We start from the raw sequence: 22,187 nt of genomic DNA, 5'->3' as shown, positions 1-22,187 counted from the left end.
TTAATTCTCTTATACTTTTAAAATGTTATGGCCCTGGCTTTAAATCAAGCAACACAAAAAGATTAATGATGCATCTAATATTGGGACATAGCGGCAAAAACTGCTCTGCTATGTTTACATTGTACCTTATGCCACTAGTGTCACAAATTTGGCCCCTTTGTGCACCAGTTCCTAGTGTGGATGTGGCCTAATGACATTTTATCTTTTACCCACTAAATGGTGCCTACTGGAACTTCACAAACGTAGAATTGTGCTCTATCAAAAGGCTTCTTAACAATAGTCAGCCATAAATACTGAAAATCCTCTGCAATACCTTTGCAAAATGGCAGTGGATCAGGGACCCAGTTTCAGTCTTAAACAAATTTCCCTTCTCTCCTCATTTCTGAAGGGCCCTTAAACATATTTTTTATGAGATTTACAAAATCTCTGTCAGCATTCACAGATCCTGTAGAATGATGTTTAATGTCATCTGTTTAGAAAATACACAGGATTTATTATTACCTCATTTTTTGTTTAATTTTTTCAAAATTTTCCAAGTTCTGAAGAACATTTCTTTCTGGCCACTCCAAAGGTTTGGACCCTATTAATTCAGATTCTCAGAAGGAAAAAAAAAAAGAGTTAGATTAATACAAAGCTATTACTGTCAACTGACACTTAATAAATGGGATGCCATCTATCTTCAATCAAAAGCAAGTGGTTTATTAGTAATAGGAGGAGGATATTCAAACAATGGCTCTAGAGCCTCTTGGCAAGTCTTTAGGGCACCAAAAGAGGCTCTCATGGAATACGGAGCTCTAACTGGCTCTCCACATGGTCTGCCATGTAGAGGAAATACAGAGCATATCTGAGTCAGCATGAAGAGGATTGAGGAAATGAACCAGTCATGAGGATTCCTCTCAGTGGTCAAGAAGGGAAGGAAGAGAGAGCAGACAATAAGAAATTCAATCCCAAAATAATGCTGGTGCAATAACCTGACACTGTGATATTTTCATCATCATGATGTAGCAATACACATTGACTTGTAATGAGGAAAGGTTATGGTACAGTGTTAGGATATCACATGGCGATCACTTTGGAATTATCTGTGACTCCAATTATATCATATTCAAATGAATGTTGAGCAAAGATAGAACAAATCTGTAATGTCTATAAGAAAAGAAGGAATTACCTAAATGTATCATGCTGGCAACGCTATTCGATAAGTAATCCAAAGAGGGAACATCTTGTTCAGTTATGTTCTGACTAAGAAATCCTGCACATTTGTGTGGTGTATTTAATGGTTACTTTTAGAGAAGTCTTCTCTCTCTCTCTCTCTCTCCCTCCCTCCCTTCCCCACACTCCCCATCTGCATGTGTTAAAATCATCACTCAAGAAGATGATAGTACTGGAATAAAGCACATGCTGCTGTGGACCTAAATAATTGCTGTTAGCAAACTTAATTTTCTGATTGAAGAGACACATTAGATACGCCACAGGCAAAGAACAGTTGTGAGTCTGTGAACACTTTTTATTGAAGTTGTGATATGATATGGTAGATGCAGGGCCTTCCACAGAACAAGCTTGCTATTCTAGTACTACACCCAGCATCCCAGAAGTATGCACTTACACTTCTGTGGGAATTAAACAGATGAATTAATGGAGGGGAAAAATATAAAAATTCTATTTGGATACAATACCACCATAGTTCTTCAATGAAGGTGTGAAAAACACATAAACAAAGATTATATAAAAACTGTACTATTTCTCACATATGAACAGTTTTGTAGTGAAGCTGGACAAGAATATAATAAGATCATGATAAGATGTATATTCATTCGATGAAGAATTCTCAGTATCATATAGAAATCATAAGATATTTGTCAGCAACACCAGAAAAGATATAAATAGTCCAACGGTGAGAACAACTATATATGCTATGTGAATGTACAAATGCTACAATAAATATTTTGGATTTCCCACTTTTCTCAATCACTCTGGATTAATTCCCTTAACATTAATTTTAATATAATTGCAATATGTGAATAAAAAGTCTTGTTTGCAGATGCTTTTTCAAAAAATAAAAAAATGGTGAATTTTCTAAATACAGATGCCTACCACAAGTCATTGTGTAGGGCCTATTTTTGCTGATTGCATTTTGCAGAGTAGTTTTTGGAAGGCTGGTGTCATATAACTCTAAAAAACGTTCCCTGGTAAGTGTTAACAGGGTTTTGAGCTCATCAGCAGAAACGGTTGAAGGTTGCTTGGCTGATTCCCGCCTCTCTGCAAAACAATAAGGAAAAGAAAAAAAATTACTGTCCCAGATGCAAAGCAATTAGGAAAGATTGGACCTTGGTTGGGAGAGAAATTAGTTGACAAGGCATGCAATATTGTATACTTTAGGGACGTGTTACTAATTTATTCCATCAGCACATGTGGAACACTGGGAAGTCTGAAGCATTTTTACAAGTGCTTTTTATGACAAAGTTACCTTCAGTCTAGTGACATCCTGTTAATTACAAAATCATTTACATTATGATTAGGCTATTTAAAACTGCAGTCTCTCCAAGGTAGGTTTTCATTTAATTAAATCTGCTCAATCAATGAAACTAGATTAAATATCAAGGGACAAACAAAATGTTCCTTCCCCACTCGAAATTCAGGCACTTAAAAAGAATGACCTTTCAGCCTGGTTAACGATACATCCTTTTACGATAAACATAAATCTCCAATAGAGGTACAGCCTCGACCATTAAAAAAAAAAGAGAGAGTGAGAAACATAGCTGGAGATTAACAAAAAACAACTACAAAACAGAGGAGTGCCGAATCACCACAGTAGTCTCTTTCTGAAATCATCTTTTCATCAATAAAGCCTGGTTGCTCTCCACAAGGCATTTAAGAAATATAGTCTCTAAAATACCAAAATAAAAATCAGAGCTCTTTCATCTGTAAGAAGGTTTTAAAAAAAATAAATCATAGCAACAAGTCATCACAGATGTTATATTAATTGTTTTCTAAATACAAACAATATTAAATATTTCTAGTCCTTCATAGACTGACTATCTTCCTTGGACTTTATAAAGTAAATGTCACATTAAATTAAAAATGAAGATATATTTGTTGTATATCGATTTGCGATTCAATGATGGTTTAATCCAATATACTCTCCATTACTTACTGAGACATTCCTTCAAGGCAAATGCTTGCATGTAAGCCAGTTTCTTTTCTCTCTGTAGTATCTGCTCTCCATAGAAATGTGGAAGAGATCTGATGAAGTCAGCAGTACAAAAGCCTGTATGGATTATGAGAAATCGATTCTTAGTTATGTCTCATATGACTTAGGAAATCACCATCTCATGTTTATTTCTTAAAAGAGCTATCATTGTGTATGATGCAAGTACATATAAAAAAGTACATATGCATGACTACACATTTCATATTAAGAATGCCACAGTTAGAATTTAATATTTGACGGAATCCCATTAAAGCAATGAAATTAATAATAAAGGCTGAAAATCCAGCAAGAAGTCATCTTATTGTGTGTAAATAGCAATGGGGTCTCTACATGCCTGACAATCTTTTTGCATATTAAATGCTGTAATAAATAAGCATGGTTTGGATGAAATATCTGCTTGATCCTTAGCTTTGAATTTCCATGTTGTTAGGCATTAAAGTCAGACCTTTAATGTTAACATGTTAATGTATTTAACATGCATAGGAGGTAAACAGGCTATGGCATTAGATATTTGAAAAGAACCCATTGCTCCCAATTTCCATAACATACTGCCAAAGACTTTAGGGTTTTCCCCTCCACCACTTTCTTCATCAGACTAGGATAAACTATTACAATCAGGCAGTCAGTTATATTCCACTTGGATTTCCTCCAATGACAAGGGAACAGGCTTCTTCTACCTGAAAGTCATCTAAGTCAGCCGCACAAAATTTGACTTCTCTGTTTACCTAGAGAAAATAATGTATTCTCAGACAAGTGAATGAAATAATTTTGTTGTTGTTTTTTTTAATCACCACAACCACAAGGGTAGGCAACTAGACTTTGGGCTGGGCTGGTTAATTTTCATGACAATTTTGCAAGTCTGATTTAAGTATTAATTTTAACTCGAGTTGTACAATAAAGCATTCTCTTTGCTCCAGGAGCTAATGAAGGTATAAAAAAATGATGGGCTGTGCATCTCGTACAGCATATTTTAAAATCATGTGCATTTTAACTTGAACTTAAAGATTTAGTTTAAAATCATTAGTTCTTATGAACTTTTCCATCAATATTAATTGACTTTTACAAACATATTGCTGAAACAAAATTTTTTTTATCCAATTTCACTGTTCCCCTTAGTTTTCCCACCTTACATTAAATTGTACATGCTGTCAGTCACCTCCACCCACTCCCACCTTAAAAAACAGAGTTTAATTCTTACTTGACTGTGTTTCTTCTGTGCTTGTCTTTAGCTTTCCATTTATTATAGCAAGAGTGGCTGTGCCATTGATCTGATTGGCTGAATGAATCAAAGTTGCTTTACAGCCTCCAAAGCCATTGCTTTGTACCAAAAAATAATATTGGCAAGACTCTCCTTTTAGCTCAACTTCTGGAACTAAGCAAATAGCAACAGATAATCATGAACCATTCCAAGAAAAAAGGCTTTAAAATAAGCATATTTTCTAGATTCTAACTTGTGTCACTTGCATAACTGTTAGCTTTGCTAGCTGAGGTTGCATCAGATCACATTAGCCAACAGCATCAAATGTGCTTCGTATTTGGATGGAAAACCTCTAAAATATTTTAAATGCATCAGGTGGGGATACCAAATCCAGATGTGCCATTCTTTCTTCCAGATTAATTTTCAACCTGTGTCCTAGCTTGGTGCTTATGGACTGGAGATAAATATGAGGTATTGACCACTTGTGGTCAAAAATAAAAAATAAATCAAAATTAAAAATAAATAAATAAATAAAAATAATCAAAAATAAAAATTCCCAGGCAGTTTTTTACAATTCTGTATCCTAGCCAACATTTGATTGGGTTATCATATTCTGCCTGAAATGTCACTTTAATTTCAACAGGATAAAGGTATTTTTATTTTACTTTCCCACTTGGACTACTTGATAACACAGTTGTGTGTTTAAATGCTGCTGCCATATACCCATGTATGAAGCAACGTCTGCATGTAGTTGGTAATTCACCTTGTAAAGAACATTTGAGATTTTTGGATGAAAGATGCTTCATAAAATTTCAGTTTTATTAAATGAGAAGATAAATACCTTAAATCACACTTTGTTATAAGGAAAACAGTTACAGTTCTATCCTAAAACAGGAGGAAAACTGTATGCTTAGTCTGCTACATTTGTAAAGATAGTGCTGGTGGTGTTGGTGGGGGATGGTATCTTTGCTAGTGGGAAACCCTTCTTTGAATATTTGGATTGAAACCATTCCTTCATAAGGGGTGACAGAGTGAACGCATTTCTAAAAAAATCACGAAGTGTTAGGCACCCTTCACCCCGCAAAAAAAGAGAGAAAAATAGGTTTATTCATGAATTATGTAAATTTCTGTAAATGCTTTTTATTATGAGGGAGATCCTGCTCACAAAGGAGGTACTTATCCTAATAGATTTAAAAATTTAAAATCTTTATTAAAAATATAAGGATAACAAGAAATGCCTGCTGTGAAGAAGATGAAAAATACTCCATTTCCTAATAAAGGCATGGATCATATGGATTGTACTAGAATACAATCTATAAAAAGATCTAAAAACTGAAAGTTCAGGAAATAATCTGTATTAATAACACAAGCATATTTCAATGTTTTCTGAAACAGTTTTAATTTAAATTTGGGAGAAAAATCTATATTGGTATCTACAGCTGCACAAGAAATAAATTTAAAGGCCCCAAAACTTCCGGGGGTTGCGCCGCCGTGGCTGCCCGAACATCCCCATTGGTGCTCTGCTCCTCCCCGTACCCTTGCTGGGCCAATCCCTGCTCTTGGCACAAGTTCAAAAACCCTTGCTGGGCCAATCCCAGCTCTCGGGGCGAAACCCTCTCCCATTGGTGACCGCTCCTCCCCACATCCTTGCTGGGCCAATTGTAGCTCTTGGCCGGAAGTTTTGGGGCCTTTAAAGCATCTTGTTTTTGAGACTGCGTGGTCCACAGTGCGTGGAAAAATCGCTGAGAGGGAACATGGATGCCTTCACCACCCCCGTGAGGCCTTCGAAATTTGTTTTGGCTCCTCAGTTCTTGGCCCCCAGCTGTAGAAAGCGCTACATTAGCGACCGTGTCCGAGAAGGACACCCCTTTGGCCCAGCCTTTGTTCAACACACCGGAGCCGGATGAGCCTGACGGCTTCACGTTGTCCGTGTCCGTGGAGTCGCTGGCGGGGCCGGCCAAAGGAAGAGACGAATCACAGGTAAAGGAACCAGCATGATTGGGGTGTGCGGTGGGTTAGTAACCGAGCCAGGTCTAAAAACAAAAAGCCAAGCTGTAGAGACTTACAGCTATTTCTTTTCTGAAAATGTTTTTCAGTAGGTGACCACAAACAATGTTGCATCAGACAGCATAGATGAACCAGGCCCGACCTGCTTCTGCTCAACACCAATACAAATCAATGATGAGGATGACCCCGAGGATGACGCCTATATGGCGTTTAAGAGGAGTCTTGGCATGGAACGAACTGAGCCGGTGCCACATCGTGAGCGTAAAAAAGCCATGTGGGCTATTGCATGTGTTGCTGTTTCTGCTACCCTTAATTACTGTCTTAGTGAAAAGCTTTTCGAAGATTGTGAGGGTTGTGTCATAGAAGCTCCAGGCCAACGGGACCATGACTGCGTGACTTGGACTTCAGAGGATATAAACCGCAAGCTTCAGAGCCTGTGTGCTGAACTATGTTTTGAAAGCCTGTTGAATTCTGTTATTGTCATAAGTTATGTTATGCAATGTCTCTGCTTAACTCAAGAACATTTAGCACGAGGGGTGGCTTTGGTAAAGGCTGTGCAATTCAGTCAAGACCCACGCGGTGCTCTAAAGAAAATGACCAAACCGGAGGATGCCTGTTTAGAGCGTTATATGGACCGTTTGGTTACATAGTTACAGAGCCTTACTTAGGAAGTAGGCTATTTGTAAGAAATCCAAAAGGATTAAGTTAGAGAATGGTGAGGGGCCCTACACACGATAAAAGGCTTGTTAGCTGTAAATAAAAGTATTGAAAAGGGGCTTTGTGACTATCTGTAAGATGGCCTGTGTGGGCCTTATTTATAAGATAAATGTTTCAAGGTGGCTGCTTGTCTTTTAAATAAAAAAAAAAAAAAAAAAACATTTTTGTGAGAACCCAGCTATTGGATCTTTGTGTATTTACAGCAAAAATCTGAAATGTGCGTAGTAGAAACCTGTGGGAAAAACAACCCCCCCACAAAAAATATATATATACCCTAGGAATGCTTGATGCAAGGGTCTGACTCACCAACCCTCCCACCCCAACCCCACTCAATTCCAACTTTTGTTTTCACCAGGGGCTAGAGTTATCAGGTAATAGGTTTGCGGGGTCTCACTTACAGTAAGGGGGGTGACTGAATGCTATGGGCAGTTTAAAATAAAGCCTCAGGAATTGGTGGGTCTTGACATGTTTAAAATAGTATATTAACAACCACCAAAATAAAAATTACATAACTTTCATATTTTTAAAAAGCATTTGTTGTAATAACAACCAATGTTATTTGTAGCTGTGATTGTGGTACAACCATTTTATTTTAAAACTTTTTTAAGGTTTCAGCATATTTTATTAAATGTTTGGTTGTTCTTACAACAATTTTTAAAAAGCTGTGACTGTGGTACAACCATTTTTATTTTAAGCATTAAAAAACCCAAGCCATTCACTGCTTTTTGCAAGGTTCTGCAGTCAGAGAGTAACATTAAGGACTTTTATGTATGGCCATTATTCTTTAATACTCTAAGAGGACCTTACAGGAAAATTTAAAAAGCAACCCAGTTGTGCATGTTACAAAAGGAATATAGTGATTAAATCACCTTGCTAACTGGTCTTTAAAAGTCTCAGAATGGTATATTAAAAAAAAAACCTTAGCTTTTTAAATTTTTGCCTAATAGACACTATTTAAACTGCTGGACAAGCAGCCAGGTCTAAATTACAGGAAACATTTTTTTTTGTGAATCTTAGTTAGAGTTTGTTTTTTCCTGGCAACCTGTGAAGGGGATAAATTTATAGGCATCCCTGTGCAAGATGGGGAGGAAGTATTATCTATCTTCTCCCCCTGGCAGGCCTTTATTTTAAAGAATGTTAGTGGAAAATTTATAGATTAACTTTGAAAACTGTATATATTGTAGAAGAGTAAAGAGTTAAAAGCTGGACAAGTAGCCAGGCCTAAATTACAGGAAACTTTGTTTTTGTGAATCTTAGAGATTGTTATCTCCTTCCTTCCAGGCAACCTGTGAAAGAGATAAGTTTATGGGCATCCCCTGTGCAAGATGGGAAGGAAGTATTATTATCTTCTTCCCACAGGCAGGCCTTTATTTTAAAGAATGTTAGTGGAAAATGTATAGGTTTTAGGGTGAATGGTAATCCTGTAAACAACAAACAGGGGGGCGGGTATAATTGTATGCATTATGTAGTTAATATTCATTTATAGGTGCCGTTGTAACCAAATAAGGGTCTATGGGGTGCTGCTGGAAATGTATACATTTACATACTGTTATAGATAAAAGAATTGTAAAGTAACCGCCCACCCCTCGTTGCTTACTCCCGGCGTGAAGGTGGAAAGAGCAGGCAATAAACTCCCAGCGTGAAGGTGGAAAGAGCAGGCAATAAAGGGTAGCGTGTTTGATTATTTTAACATATATTATATAATGTTACTTTTTTTTTTTGTTCATGCTATTCTTACTAAGAATGATAGGTGTTTTTATTGCAGCATGATCTATTGATTATGGAATCCAGCCCTTCAAACAGCCTTTCATCAGGGCAAGGTAAAGCCCCTATTTTAACTATATAGTTGGTGGGGGACGGGGGTTCTTAATAGTTTGCAGGGTATCATACTAACTCAAATTATGCTTGTTTTTCATTTAAAAGATGCAGATACAAATGTTCCAGCTTGCTTGTATCCTGTGGTGGAAGGTAAATATTTGCAACTGGTTTTTGAATTTGTGTTTTATTTTTAAAGTTGTGCAAAAATATTTTGTATGGTTTTAGTCTGAGCACCTAGTGGTATGTTTTAAAAAGCTGGTTTATTTTAGGTGCTTAAATGGACAGTGGAGGGTGGTTGTTTTTTTTAAAAGTATTTTGATGGCTTGATTTTGCTGTGGGCTAAAGTATTTTGAGGGTTAATAACTGCTTGGAGGAACTTAGTCTGAACATGTGGTGATGTTTTAAAAAAGTTGGTTTATTTTGTGCCAAAGGTGTTTGTGAGCTAAAGGGTTAAGTTATTTGGGGGTTAAAACAGCCTGCAGGATTTAGTCTGACCACAGGGTGGGGAGTAGAGATAAGTCTTTGGATGGTTTATTTTTAAAGTTGTGTTTGGAAGATTTCAGTCTGAACATGTGGTAATATGTTAAAAAAGATAGTTATGGTTGAGGCGATTTTATTGCACATTTTGGTTTTGGGGCCTAGGGGTAAAATCCATGTTTGCTGTACAGACTGAAATTGTATGGAAAGATTAAACTGTTTATAATATTTTTTTTTAACAGTGCAGTCAAAACCTGAAAGAAGTTTAAGCCTCAAAAGAAAAGGAAAAGAGGAAGATTCACCACTGTTAGAGCCTGACACAGAGATGAAATACAGTAAATATATTTTAAACAAATATGTAGCCGGTGTGGTAAAGTTACATTTTCTAAAAATGTTATATTTGATGCTAAATTGGAACATCTGTTTTCCTAATCAGGCACGGCCTGCTTTCCTGACGCTGTTGTAGCTGGAGTTCCAAAGAACCAGAAATCTTCTCCAAAGCCAGCTCAAAACAGCAAAGGAGCCCAGATGAAGCAACAGGAAAGTCCCGAGCTCAGATATATCAACCCCAAGGACTCTGGTAAAAAGCACCAGCACAGCTCCAGTTTCTCAGCGGTCGACACCACACCAAACCCTGAGATAGCTGTGGGCGAAAACACACGCATTCACAAACCCGGAGCACTCGCTCTAGGGGTTGTGAATCAAAAACCAAGGGCTGAAAGCTCCTACAAGTCTGTAATAATTGTCCAACACCGCAAACCAGGCCCCCGCCTTGATATGTCTGATGCAGCTCTTTGTTATTCTAAAGAGCTATGGGAAAAATATGACGCTTCGTTCAGAACGCAAATGGGCGCGCATGATGCTTTGTTCAGAGAGCATGATGCTTTGTTCAGAGAGCATAACGCTTCGTTCAGAGCGCAAATGGGCGAATATCACACTTCGTTCAGAGAGCTGATGGGCGCTGTATTTTCCAGAAACCATGTAAAAAATGCAAAAGCTCTTAATAAATACGCTGAAAAATATTTCAGTTTTCCAGAGGATGGTTCTGAAACAGCACAGCTAGTCACGATAAGGGGCACCCGACCGTTAAAGTGTAACCAAAAAGGGGGACGCCATTTGAGGGATAGACGGGTGGCTGCCAAAAAGTTACGGACCAGGGTCATTGCAAAAATTTTAAAAAAGGCTAAAAAGGTGATGAGGAAAAAAAAAAAAAAAAAAAAAATGTCCCCTGGTGGAGATTCGCAAACTGGAGTGTTTGAGAACAGGGAGGTGGAAACTGGTTCTCTAGGTGGGTCCCCAGCTGCGCCTTTGGAGCCTGACATAAAAGACGGTCCCATAGAGGAATCCCCAAATGACCCCACCCCCGATGTGTATATGGAGCGGCTGAGAAGCTGGCAAAGGGAGTTTCCTAGATTTAGGGGTTCGGAGTATTGTGAGGAGTTTCGTTTTGTCAATCTTGACCAAATCAATTCAGCTGAGCAAGTCACTGAAGCTGTGCACAGGGGGATACAGACGGTTCTCGATGATATTAACGTCAGGCTAGACCCGGACGATTACGTTCAGTCACGTTTAGAGGGTCGTAATTTAAACAATCCTTTGTTTTCGGTCAGAAGAAATAGGAACGACCTGTCTGCTGAGGATTTCTTAAATCAGGCCTCTAAACTGTTGCAGAGTAACAGAGAGGTGCATGTCGACGGGACATTACGCCTCGTTGTGACGGTTGTGAAAAACATGGGCGGGGGCGCCCGTAGGGTTTTAAATTCTATCCTCAACAGTCAAATAAGGTGCAAACCCCAGAAAAAATAATAAAAACCAACAATAATGATAATAAAAAATAAATAAAAAGATTTCAGGGTCCATTCAAAAGCATCTGGCAGTTTGGATTTGGTCCATCTACTGACTGCCCCATAGTAGAAACTAATCCTGGGGGCATGATGATTATATTAATGCAAATCTTATTTTATTAGCTCATCATAGTTAAACCTTTACAGTCATATTTTGAGGACTGAAGATTCAACAAGAGGAAGTATGCTAAAGAATTTTCACAACAGAGAAGAATTTAAGATTTGTGTGTTTTGATTTTATCTCTACTATTCAGTTTAAAGGAAAATATTACAGGGTTTCAGTTTAATTTTTCTTTGATGATGGTCAGCCTAATCAGCAGTCTGGTTTCTACATTTGTCATGTGACCTCAGCTAGGCTGGATCTCGAAGGACACTTATTGAACCTGCAGGTTCAACAAAAAGCTGACGTGAGGGAAATATTTTAAAAATATGCAACAAGTACAGTAGAACCCCGTTTATCCAAGCCTCCATTATCCGGCTCTCCATATTAATCAAACTGGGTGGTGCCACCCACGAGGCTGACCCCCCCCCAAATTCTCCTGATTATCTGAATTTTTGATTATCCAATCTGCCCTAGTCCCAATCAGATCGGATGCATGGGGTTCCACTGTAATATATTTCCTAACTTCTGAGAATAAATTGCAATGGATACAAGTTAACAAAGGGAAAATAATTTTAAAATCCAACTGATTGCCATCTGCATCTATAACTATGAGAATGATCTATGGGGCAAATAAAAATTGCCTATGAAGGAGGGTCACTGCAAAAGTTATTCCCCAAACTTTATGACTTTTTAAATTCAAAACATTAAATGGGATATATTTACCCCTAAATTGCAGCAAATACTACTACTTAGCATTTATATAGTATTTATATGTCTTCAAAGTATTATGCAAGCATCAAACATTCTGTATAGTTACTGATAAGGACACCATGAAGAGGTGCAGTGCATTCTAGAATTGATGATCCTAAAGAATTCTCTGTCATGTAATTTCTGATGAAGTGGCACCTGCACATAACATTCCTACTCACAAAAGATCAAAATGAATGGACCATTAAGGTTCTGGTACTGCACTAATGCACATGACTACATAAAGGATGATAATAACTATGCATCTCTACTGAAAAAAAGAATATGGAATATCCAAGCCAAGATGACAGAAATATGTAGGCATGGGGAGAGCGGACTGGAATCAGCCCAAGATAATCCAATTACAAATTTGTAGAGAATATGGCCAAAATCTAGGGGCATAAGTAACTTGTTCAGTTATATGTGACAACTTCTGTAGTTATCATCATTGTTATGTCACTCCAGTGTATCGTATCATAGTTATCATGAACCAATGGCCTTGAATTAATTTATAAAATGAGGCTTTCACCTTTTTAAAATAAAAAGGAAAAGGAGAGACATTAGGAGCTGGATCCTGAGCTGCATCTGAAGACTGGCACAAAACAGTGCCTGAGAGCCACTTTTACATTCCACTGATCCCAGAACTGGCTGGACCACCACATAAATTGCACAGATTATTTTTAATTTTTCTCTGCTCTGAGTATTGCACAGTTGAATCTATAATAACTAAGACCTTTTGCACCCCATGGAGATTTTGCCACTGTTGCTAGCCCCAGTGCAGCTCCACTCTGAAGTAATGCAACTATTCTATACTCATGCTAATAAAAGCTTTATAGTTAGACTTTAAAGGATTAGATTTTTATCAGTAAATGATGGCAAATGTCATTTTCAACATACACACAAAAAACAACAAAAAATATTTCAATCAATAAAAATTTACAGATAGGCAAAGGAAGAAAAACGCTAATTGAGAACCAACTAAAGTTTGATTTAAGAATATTTACTTTCTATATTTTGACATGCGATGTTGACAATTTGTCTTTTAATGGTTATAAAGCTTTAATTTTTTGAATCTCAGTATGTACTGTCATTAAGAATTATTGTCTGACCCAATTTTCTACAACTGTGAAAATTTAAATCAATAAAAAAAGGAAAAAATGCTTAAAAATAAACATCGATATTATCTGTTGAAATAATAACAAAATAAAAATAAAATTCTGCCAAGCCTACTTATATTATATACTCCTGATACACACAACACAACACCCCCAAACATATATTACTTACTGGTGATGACCTTAGGTTTTTTGGCCATATATTCCTTCCACTTCTTTGTACTCAGCTGGCTAGGAGATGGAATCAAGATGTTGCTTACATTGCAAGGCAAAACAAATAAAGCTCCTACCTGTACAGGCAGAAAATATAATGCACTGAATATTATGCATATAGTCATAGAATTCAAAACCAGAAAGGACCCCTAGAACATCTAGTCTGACTTCTTTGTACATCACAGGCCGCTGCTACCGCCACCCACACACTAAGCTCAACATTGGAAATGAGACCAAAGTAAATGAGACACCCACATGAGACTAGGCTATTATTTGCCACAGACAGAGACTAGAGGGCACTGAGGTAAACCAATGCCTGAGGCCCCCACAATGGCAGGGATATGACTATGTGAGATATACCCAGATAATCCTGGCAAGTGACCTGCACCTACATGCTACAGAGGAAAGCAAAAAACTCCAAGATCAAAGCCAACCTGAACTGGGGGAAAATACCTTTCCGACACCTCTTATGGCGATCGGATAAACCCTGAGCAACTGAGCAAAAAGTAGCCAGCCAAGCACTTGAGAAAGGGAATGCTCAGCACTCCCACAGAGTCCTGGCCCACACGCCCAATGTACCATCTCCAGCTGTGGCCATCCCTGATGCTTCAGAGAAAGGCAATAAAAAAACCCTCCAAGAATACATTGGGGGGGAAATCCTTCCTAACCCCTGCTGGTAGCTGGCTGGAACCCTGAAGCATGAGCTTAGATGATACCTGCTCAAGGTTTCCTCTTCTTTAGCTGTTGATTAGAGGCTCATTAAACTACATTTCTATTAAAGATACTCCTTCCTTTTTTTGTTCACTGTTTTTCTCCCATTCATTGTCAAACAAGACTTGTCTCTATTAATATCACAGAGAGCTGAGTTAAGCAGAAGTACAAGTCCCAACAGTGAAAAGTTGGTTTGTTTTTTTTTAAATCAAAGGAAAATGAAGAGATAGAGTATTGTTGGATTTACACAAATGATATTTTCTGTATCAAACCTGACACAGAGATTTAATTCCCATTATAATTGTGAATCTCAAATCAACCTAAATCTGGTAAGGCTAACAATGGCTCCATATAATAAAAAGATCTGATATACATAGAGTACTCCAATAAATAGCCACACTGGGCTACTCTCCACTCCCAAAAGATATCTTTTTTATATTTTCTCTTTTCCAAATAAATTCAGATATTAGATGTTGCTTATGATAATATTTATCTCTCAGAATAATAAATGGAGAACACAGATGTAACTATACTTATTTAATTGAACATTCAGCCTAGGGTGACCAGAAAAATCAGGATGGGGATGAGGGGTAATAGGCGCCTATATAAGAAAAAGCCCTGAATATTAGGACTCTCCCTATAAAATCAGGACATCTGGTCACCGTAATTCAGGCTGTGGTATCAGGAAAAATACATTTTTCAGCAAGTTTCTGATGTACTTCTTTCAACTATACATTGTACGGTATCTAGTAGACTGAATATAAAACTTTTAGAACCGTTTACACACAATTGTCACAGCATCTCTAGTTTATCATAACAAGCATGCATAAAAATGTTCTAAAAAGCTTTTTTAAAATTATGAGGCAAAACAAGTTGTTATATCATTATTATACATAATTAACATGTCTGCTAAATACCATTTTTACACATAATTATCTGAGTTATACAAATTCACAAAAGCCTTGGTGGATTTTTTGGGGTTTTTTTGAAACAGGTATACTTTTAAAACAATTAAGCTGTTTATTAGTAAGGAGTGAAGAAGAGGTTTGAGGAAAATACAATCCTCAGCAGAAATCCTAAATATTGACTCAACAACAGAGCCAGTTTTCAACACCCATACTGTCCACCCTTAAAAATATGGTCTTATAATTGAACCACAACTCCACACTAACTATAACATGAATAATTTGCTATAATTGTATCATAATTTTCTCACTGCAGCCAATGTTGTGATTACTGTAAATTAGTTTTATAAACAACAGAAACACTGTGTAAATATGCCTACATTGTCTTAAGAATTCAGACAAATAACATTTTCAAATGAACATTACTACATAATTATTCATAGCAATGGTACCAAGAAAATAGCGACAAGCTTGTAGCTGTTTCGACAATTACTGTATCTGAGCAAAGAGTTAAAAAGCATTGTCCTAGGAAAACTATATGTTATCAATTTTTCAAAAATGATTATATAGAAATATATTGGCTTTTCTTGCAATCATGATCTGCATAAATATAAAAATGTCTCTGTCATCCTAGGACTGTAAAATAAGGGATGCACTATGCCTTCTTGTTTCCTGCATTAGAGAAAGAAGAGGTAAGACATACACTGGCCCTTGTCCAACAGCATTTAGAATGCACTGTTCAGGAAATTGCTAACCACCAACATTCAACATGAAAATGGAGGGATACGGTTATAACCAGTTTTTATTCCTATTCCCCTAGAAGGCAAGAATGTCCAACACTGCAAGGAAATCAGTGACTCTGTAAAGGATTTAAGGGTCATGGTGGACAAGCGACTCAATATGAAGTCCCAGTGCAATGCTGTGGCAAAAAAAAGGGTAATGAATTCATGGACATACAAACAGAGCAGCAAGGAGAAGGGACGTGATTTTACCTCTGTATACAGTACTGATGAGACCAATACTGGAATACTTTGTACAGTTCTGGTGTCCACATTTTAAAAAGGATGTTGAAAAATTGGAGATGGTGCAGGAAAGAGCCACAAACATGAATCAAGGGCTGGAGTGGAGAAAATGCCGCACAGCGAGAAAGAGCTCCATCTCTTTAGCTTATCAAAAACAAGACTGAGAAGGGACTTGATTACAGTGTATATGTACTTCCACAGAGGGAAAAGATCAGATACTAAAGGGTTCTTTAATTTAGTGGAGAAAGGCAAAACAAATACCAACAACTGGAAGCTAAAGCTTAACAAATTCAAAGTAGAAATAAGGCACAAAATTTTTGAGTGAGGGTAATTAACCAATGGAACAAACTACCAAGGAAAGTGTTGGTATGGAGAAAGTGGGGTATTTCTCTAATATTTGTATGACTCGGGACTTGTCTACACTTGAAATGTCTCAGCTGTGCCTCTATAGCACTTCAGTGTAGACACTACGTATGCCGACAGAAAGGGTTCTCCTGATGGCATAGGTAATCTACCTTCCCGAGGCAGTAACTAGGTAAACAGATTTATTCCGTAAACCTAGCGCTGTCTAAAATGGGGGTTAGTTGGCTCACTTGCCCTCTTCAAAGGTATGAATTTTTCACACCCCTGAGCGACATAGCTGGCTCAACCTAACTTTTTAGTGTAGACCAGACCTCAGTTTACCCACTCATTGATTTATTGCCATCTATTTGGTCTCAAGAAATTAAGTTCTTTCTATAGCACTCATTATGCTAAGGAGAAAAGGAAGGGTGTCTAAAACCTTTGAATGATGTATGCAGTAGTGTTGTAGACATGCTGGTCCCAAGGTATTAGAAAGACAAGGTGGGAGAGGTAATATGTTTTTATTGGACCACTTTCTATGGGTGAGAGATACTTTTGAGCTTACACAGATCTTCCCAGACTTGAAGAAGAGCTCTGTGTAAACTCAAAAGCTAGACTCTCTCACCAACAGAAGTGGTCCAATAAAAGATATTACCTCACCCACTTAGCCTACCCTTCAATGAGACAGTCATTAAGGACTACCCATAAGTGAATAGGCTGGGCCCCTACAGAACAAAAAGGGAACAATTGCAATTTAGGTGAAAGGAACACTCCAAGGTACTAGAGGAGGAGAGAAAAATCCTCAAAAAGAGAACAAAAAGACAGAGGTGTTGGTATAGCCCTTTAAAGTCACAGAGGCTGAGAAATTTGAGAGAGACAGAAACAAAGAGAAATGTTTCCTGAGTAAGAGGGAACCTTTTCGACTGCCAAACTAGCCAGAGCTGAAAGACTCTGACTGTGAGGATCAGAGAAAGAGACTCCATGATTCAGAGGAGAAGCCATGAGTTGGAGAAATGTGGTCCAACAAAGGGGACTTGGAATTCTGAAAGGACACTGACACTGACCCAAATCCCAAAGAATGCTAAAGAGTGGTGAAGGAACTGACATAGGGAATGACACAAATATTTACCTGGATCTGTATCTCTCTTGTTGTAGAATGTAATATGTAGAATATATATTTTAAGTGTTGGGATATGTGAAAAGATGCCTGCTTGTCTGGCAACGAAAGAGAACAACCAGATAAAAAGCTGAGCCAGCAACCTGATCAGGTAAGCATCTTGGTCAGCAGTTCAATCAGGCAAACAACTGAGTTAGCAAACTAATCTTAGTGCTAGGCAGAAACATATCATGAATAACTTTTAACCATGTTTTTAAGGCAACCACCTGAATGTGGATGTGTGCCTGCATTTAGTCCTATGCTGTGCCCTAGTTCAGTGGACTGATCACTCACTGAAGCAGCAAATAAACATACTTCTTCAGCTCAGGAGTCTGTCTGTGAACCTGTGCGGTCTGGGCAGCAGGGAAAAGAACCAGTCAGCACCTGTGCTGTCTAAAGTAAAGAGTGATTGTTTTAGGAGGACTTTTTCAAAAGACACGTCTATTTGCTTCAAATATCATGTGTCCCCAAAGGGGTAAACCAGAGCGCCCAGAAGAGTAGAGCTCTGGGAACAGCTGTGCTTAAGCTACTAGGGAGTCTCAGTGAGGGGCAGAACTGGTCTTAGGGCCAAGGGAAGCTGAGTCACAGGAATACTCTTCAAAAAATGTATTGCAGACAGAGTCTGTGCCCAGGAAGTGTGCCAGAGAGGCCAGAGACAGTGGATGGAACCTACTGAGATCCAGCAGCACTTAATTATTTAAAAAAAAAAAAAAAAAAAAAAAAAAAAAAGTGCACACAGGCCCAGCTTATGGGTCCAAACACAGCAGCCTAGTCTGCATCCAGCAGGGTGAGTTCAACCAGGTCTGTGACAGGTAGATTCTCCATATCCAGATTGGACACCTTTCTGGAAGATAACTTGTGTTTTGGCTACCACGTATGTTTTAGTTAAACAAGCTGCTGTGCTCAACAGAGAGGTAACTAGTGAAATGAAACGGCCTGTGATGCACAGGAGGTCAGAGTAGATGATCTAATGGTGCCTTCAAATGGCCTTAAAATCTATGAATACAACAAAAATGCTGAAGAGATGGCTGGCCCAACAGTTTAGCATCTGTGCTACGTACTGCCATGCATAACATAAAAAATTACTCAGGGTATGTCTACATGTGAATACCCTCTCAATTGATCCTGGAAATCCTCTCCAGTCGATGCAATTAAACCAGCTCCCCAAAATTAATAAGGCTGTGTCGACCGGAGGGTGTCTCCAGTTGACGCAGCGCATTGAAAATGCTGCGGTATGAGAACGTAAGTTGATGGGAGATACGCAAGTTACTTTACATAGTTTGCATATCTCACGTGGACTGCTGGCAGCAGTACAGACCAGACCCCAAAGTATTCTGCTGTTTGTGCTTATGAAGAGCTGCATCCAACCCAATGGCAGAAAAGTCACCATAAAAACAAGGTTGGGAAGAACGGCTTTTGTTGTACAGGGACTTAAAATAAGATTTGTGGGAACAGAAAATACACCAAAGAAGGTGGGGTCAGTAAACGTTGTTAAAGATTAAACAAATAGGAAAATGAGCAGACAGGGACAGCAATTGGGGGGCAGGTGAGTAGGATTCAGAGTGAGTATCGAGTTGTGCTATGAGGTCAAAGCTTAGCTGAAGTTAACAATTTAACTGGCATATGGGTTCTGCTCTTGGAAACTGCACAGTGCACACATCTAAAGGCAGACTGTGGCCCTAGAAGAAAATTTTGGAGGAGACTCCACAGAGATTACTTCTTAAATTAAAAGTACACAGAAACAGCAGATTATACACAAATCATTTTGAAAAAATTTTGCTGCAAAGTTGAAAAAAAAGTATACCTTTCCACAGAGAGAAGAAATCTGATCCAAAAGCAGTGTAGACTTTTCTTTGATATTGGTTCTTGCCAAGTTCCTGTATAGAAAGGTTTAAGGAACCACATCTTCAAATAGTTTTACCTATTGCAATTTTATAAATCATGGTATTATCATATTCTGTACAAAGAAAAACAAGGTTACTTACCAGTAACTGATGTTCTTCGAGATGTGTTGCTCATGTCCATTCCACTATAGGTGTGTGCACGCCTCCATGCACGGTTCCCGGAACTTCTTTCCCCTTAGCAGATTCTGTAGGGCCGGCTCCGGCACCTCCTAGAGCCCCACGCATATACCGCGGTATATTAGCTGCTGCCGTCCCCACGCTCCCTCAGTCTCTTCCTTCTGCCAACTCCAGTAGTGGGGATGGGAGATGGGATGAGGAATGGACATGAGCAACACATCTCGAAGAATATCAGTTACTGGTAAGTAACCTTGTTTTCCTCTTTGAGTGCTTGCTCATGTCCATTCCACTACAGGTGACTAACAAGCAACACCTTTGGAGGTGGGCAGGAGTTACCGGTGAGCTGCCCTCAGCACCGCTCTGCCGAATCCCGCTTCCTCTCTCACCTGCTGAACGATGGCGTAGTGGGACGTGAAGGTATGCACTGATGACCAGGTGGCAGCTTTGCTGATGTCCTGCATGGGCACTCTCTCCAGGAAGGCTGTAGACGAGGCTTGAGCTCTGGTTGAGTGCGCTGTGATGGTTCCCGGAAGCGGCACCTTTGCCTGCTCGTAGCAGAACTTGATGCATGATGTAATCCACAAGGAAATGTGCTGGATGGAGACAGGTGAGCTTTTCATCCGGTCAGCCACTGTGAAGAAGAGCTACGTTGATTTCCAGAATGGCTTTGTACGCTTGATGTAGAAGGCCAGGGCTCGTCTCATGTCCAGCGAATGCCATCTCCTCTCCTCCTCCAAACCATGAGGTTTGGGAAAAAACACGGTGAGAATAATATCTTGATTACAATGAAATTGGGAAACCACCATGGGCAGGAAGGCTGGATGCAGCCTCAACTGCACCTTATCCTTATAGAATACTGTATAAGGGGGCTCCGAGGTCAAGGCCCTAATCTCGGAAACCCTCCCAGCTGAGATAATGGCCACCAAGAAGGCTACCTTCCATGAAAGCATGAGCGTGGCCATGAAGCCATGGGTTCAAAGGGGGGCCCCGTGAGTCTTGAGAGGCCAGGTTGAGATCCCAGGGAGGTACCAGGTCATGGACATGCGGATAAAGCCTCTCCACCCCCTTGAAGAACCTGACCGACATGGGATGGGAGAACAGCGATCTCCCCTCTAGCAGCTGATGGAAGGCCGAAATGGCCACCAGGTGAATCTTCAGCGAAGCCAGCGCCAGACCCTGGAGCTTTAGCTGGAGCAGGTACTCCAGGATCGCCTGTATAGGCAAGAGGCTGGGCGGGATACCCCGGGACTCCGCCCATGAGGTAAACCGTTTCCACTTAGCCCGATACACAACCTGTGTCCAAGTTTTTCTGCTGCCAAGCAGGACTTGTTGGACCTACACCGAGCAGGCGCTCTCTCCCTCCATCAGCCACAGAGCCTCCAGGCCGTGAGGTGCAGGGAGTCCAGGTCCGGGTGCAAAAGGCAACCATGGTCCTGGGATAGAAGGTTGTGCAGCCTCGGGAACTCCAAGCGTGGGGCGATCGAAAGGTCCAGCAGCATGCTGAATCAGTGCTGTCTCGGCCAGGCCGGAACAATGAGTATAACGTCCGTCCTGTCCCTCTTTATTTTCAGCAGCATCTTGGGCAGGAGCAGAATGGGCGGGAACGCGTATATAAGGGTCCCCGTCCAGTTGATGAGGAACGCATCGGAAATCGACCCAGTCTCGTGACCCCAGAGCGAACAGAACCTTGGACACTTCGCGTTCCAGGCCGACACGAATAGGTCTAGTTGGGGAATGCCCCACTTCTGGAAGATCGTAGTCACCACCTCTGGGTGCAACGACCAGTCGTGGTGGGGTAGAAATGACCTGCTGAGGCGATCCGCCTCATCGTTCCTCACTCCCGGGAGGTGAGAGGCAGGTAAGTGGAAATCGTGCCTCATGGCAAAGTCCCACAAATGGATAGCTTCCTCGCAGAGGGCTGAGGAGCATGCCCCCCCCCTCGCCTGTTTATGTAAAACATGGCTGTGGCATTGTCCATCAGCACCTGCACCACTCTGCCTGTCAGGAATCAGAGGGACACCTTGCATGCTAGGCGAATGGCCCTCAGCTCCTTCACGTTGATATGCAGGAGCCTCTCATCCTCCGACCAGAGCCCCTGAGTGCCTAAGTTGGCGGTGATGTGGGCTCCCCATCATACATCTGAAGAGTCGGAAATTAGGGTGACCGACAGGACCAGTTCCCTGAACGGAACGCCCTTCATCACTGCCCTGGGACTCCGCCACCAGTTTAGGGAGGCTAAGATAGGCAGGGGAACTGTGACCATCTGGTGCAATGGGTGTCTGCTTGGCACATATACCGAGGCCAACCATGCCTGAAGCGGTCTGAGCCTCAGGCAAGCTAGTCTCACTATGTACATGCAGGCCACCATGTGGCCTAACAGCTGTAGGCAGTGCCTGGCTGTTGTTTTGGGGCATCAGTGCAGCTGGGAGATGGTAAAGACCATCGCCTCAAAACATTGCTGAGGCAGGAAGGCTCTGGCCTGGGAAGCGTCCAGGGTGGCCCCAATGAATTCTATGCGTTGCACTGGGGTTAATGCAGACTTCTGCTCATTTATGAGCAATCCCAGCCTGCTGCATGTGG

The 22,187-nt window shown here is 40.0% G+C and overlaps 1 protein-coding gene across 3 annotated transcripts in view; it reads right to left on the bottom strand.

The window, feature by feature from the left end:
* Window positions 1-22,187, bottom strand: part of MTBP (MDM2 binding protein) — a 69,266-nt gene that overhangs the window by 27,396 nt on the left and 19,683 nt on the right. For all 3 annotated transcript variants that reach the window (XM_067530894.1, XM_067530876.1, XM_067530884.1), the window contains exons 10-15: window positions 19,391-19,463; window positions 13,410-13,527; window positions 4,410-4,583; window positions 3,155-3,268; window positions 2,095-2,259; window positions 502-595 (exon numbers count right to left, since the gene is read on the bottom strand). In XM_067530894.1, the coding sequence (XP_067386995.1) occupies window positions 502-595; window positions 2,095-2,259; window positions 3,155-3,268; window positions 4,410-4,583; window positions 13,410-13,527; window positions 19,391-19,463 (738 nt within the window). The remainder of the gene's footprint in view (window positions 1-501; window positions 596-2,094; window positions 2,260-3,154; window positions 3,269-4,409; window positions 4,584-13,409; window positions 13,528-19,390; window positions 19,464-22,187) is intronic.

This window comes from Emydura macquarii, unplaced genomic scaffold (assembly GCF_026122565.2).
Source record: "Emydura macquarii macquarii isolate MOO-44397 ecotype Brisbane River unplaced genomic scaffold, CSIRO-AGI_Emac_v2 contig_369, whole genome shotgun sequence".
Lineage (NCBI taxonomy): Eukaryota > Metazoa > Chordata > Testudines > Chelidae > Emydura > Emydura macquarii.
The sequence above is the reverse complement of the archived record's forward strand: the minus strand, read 5'-3'. Positions and strand labels throughout refer to the sequence as shown.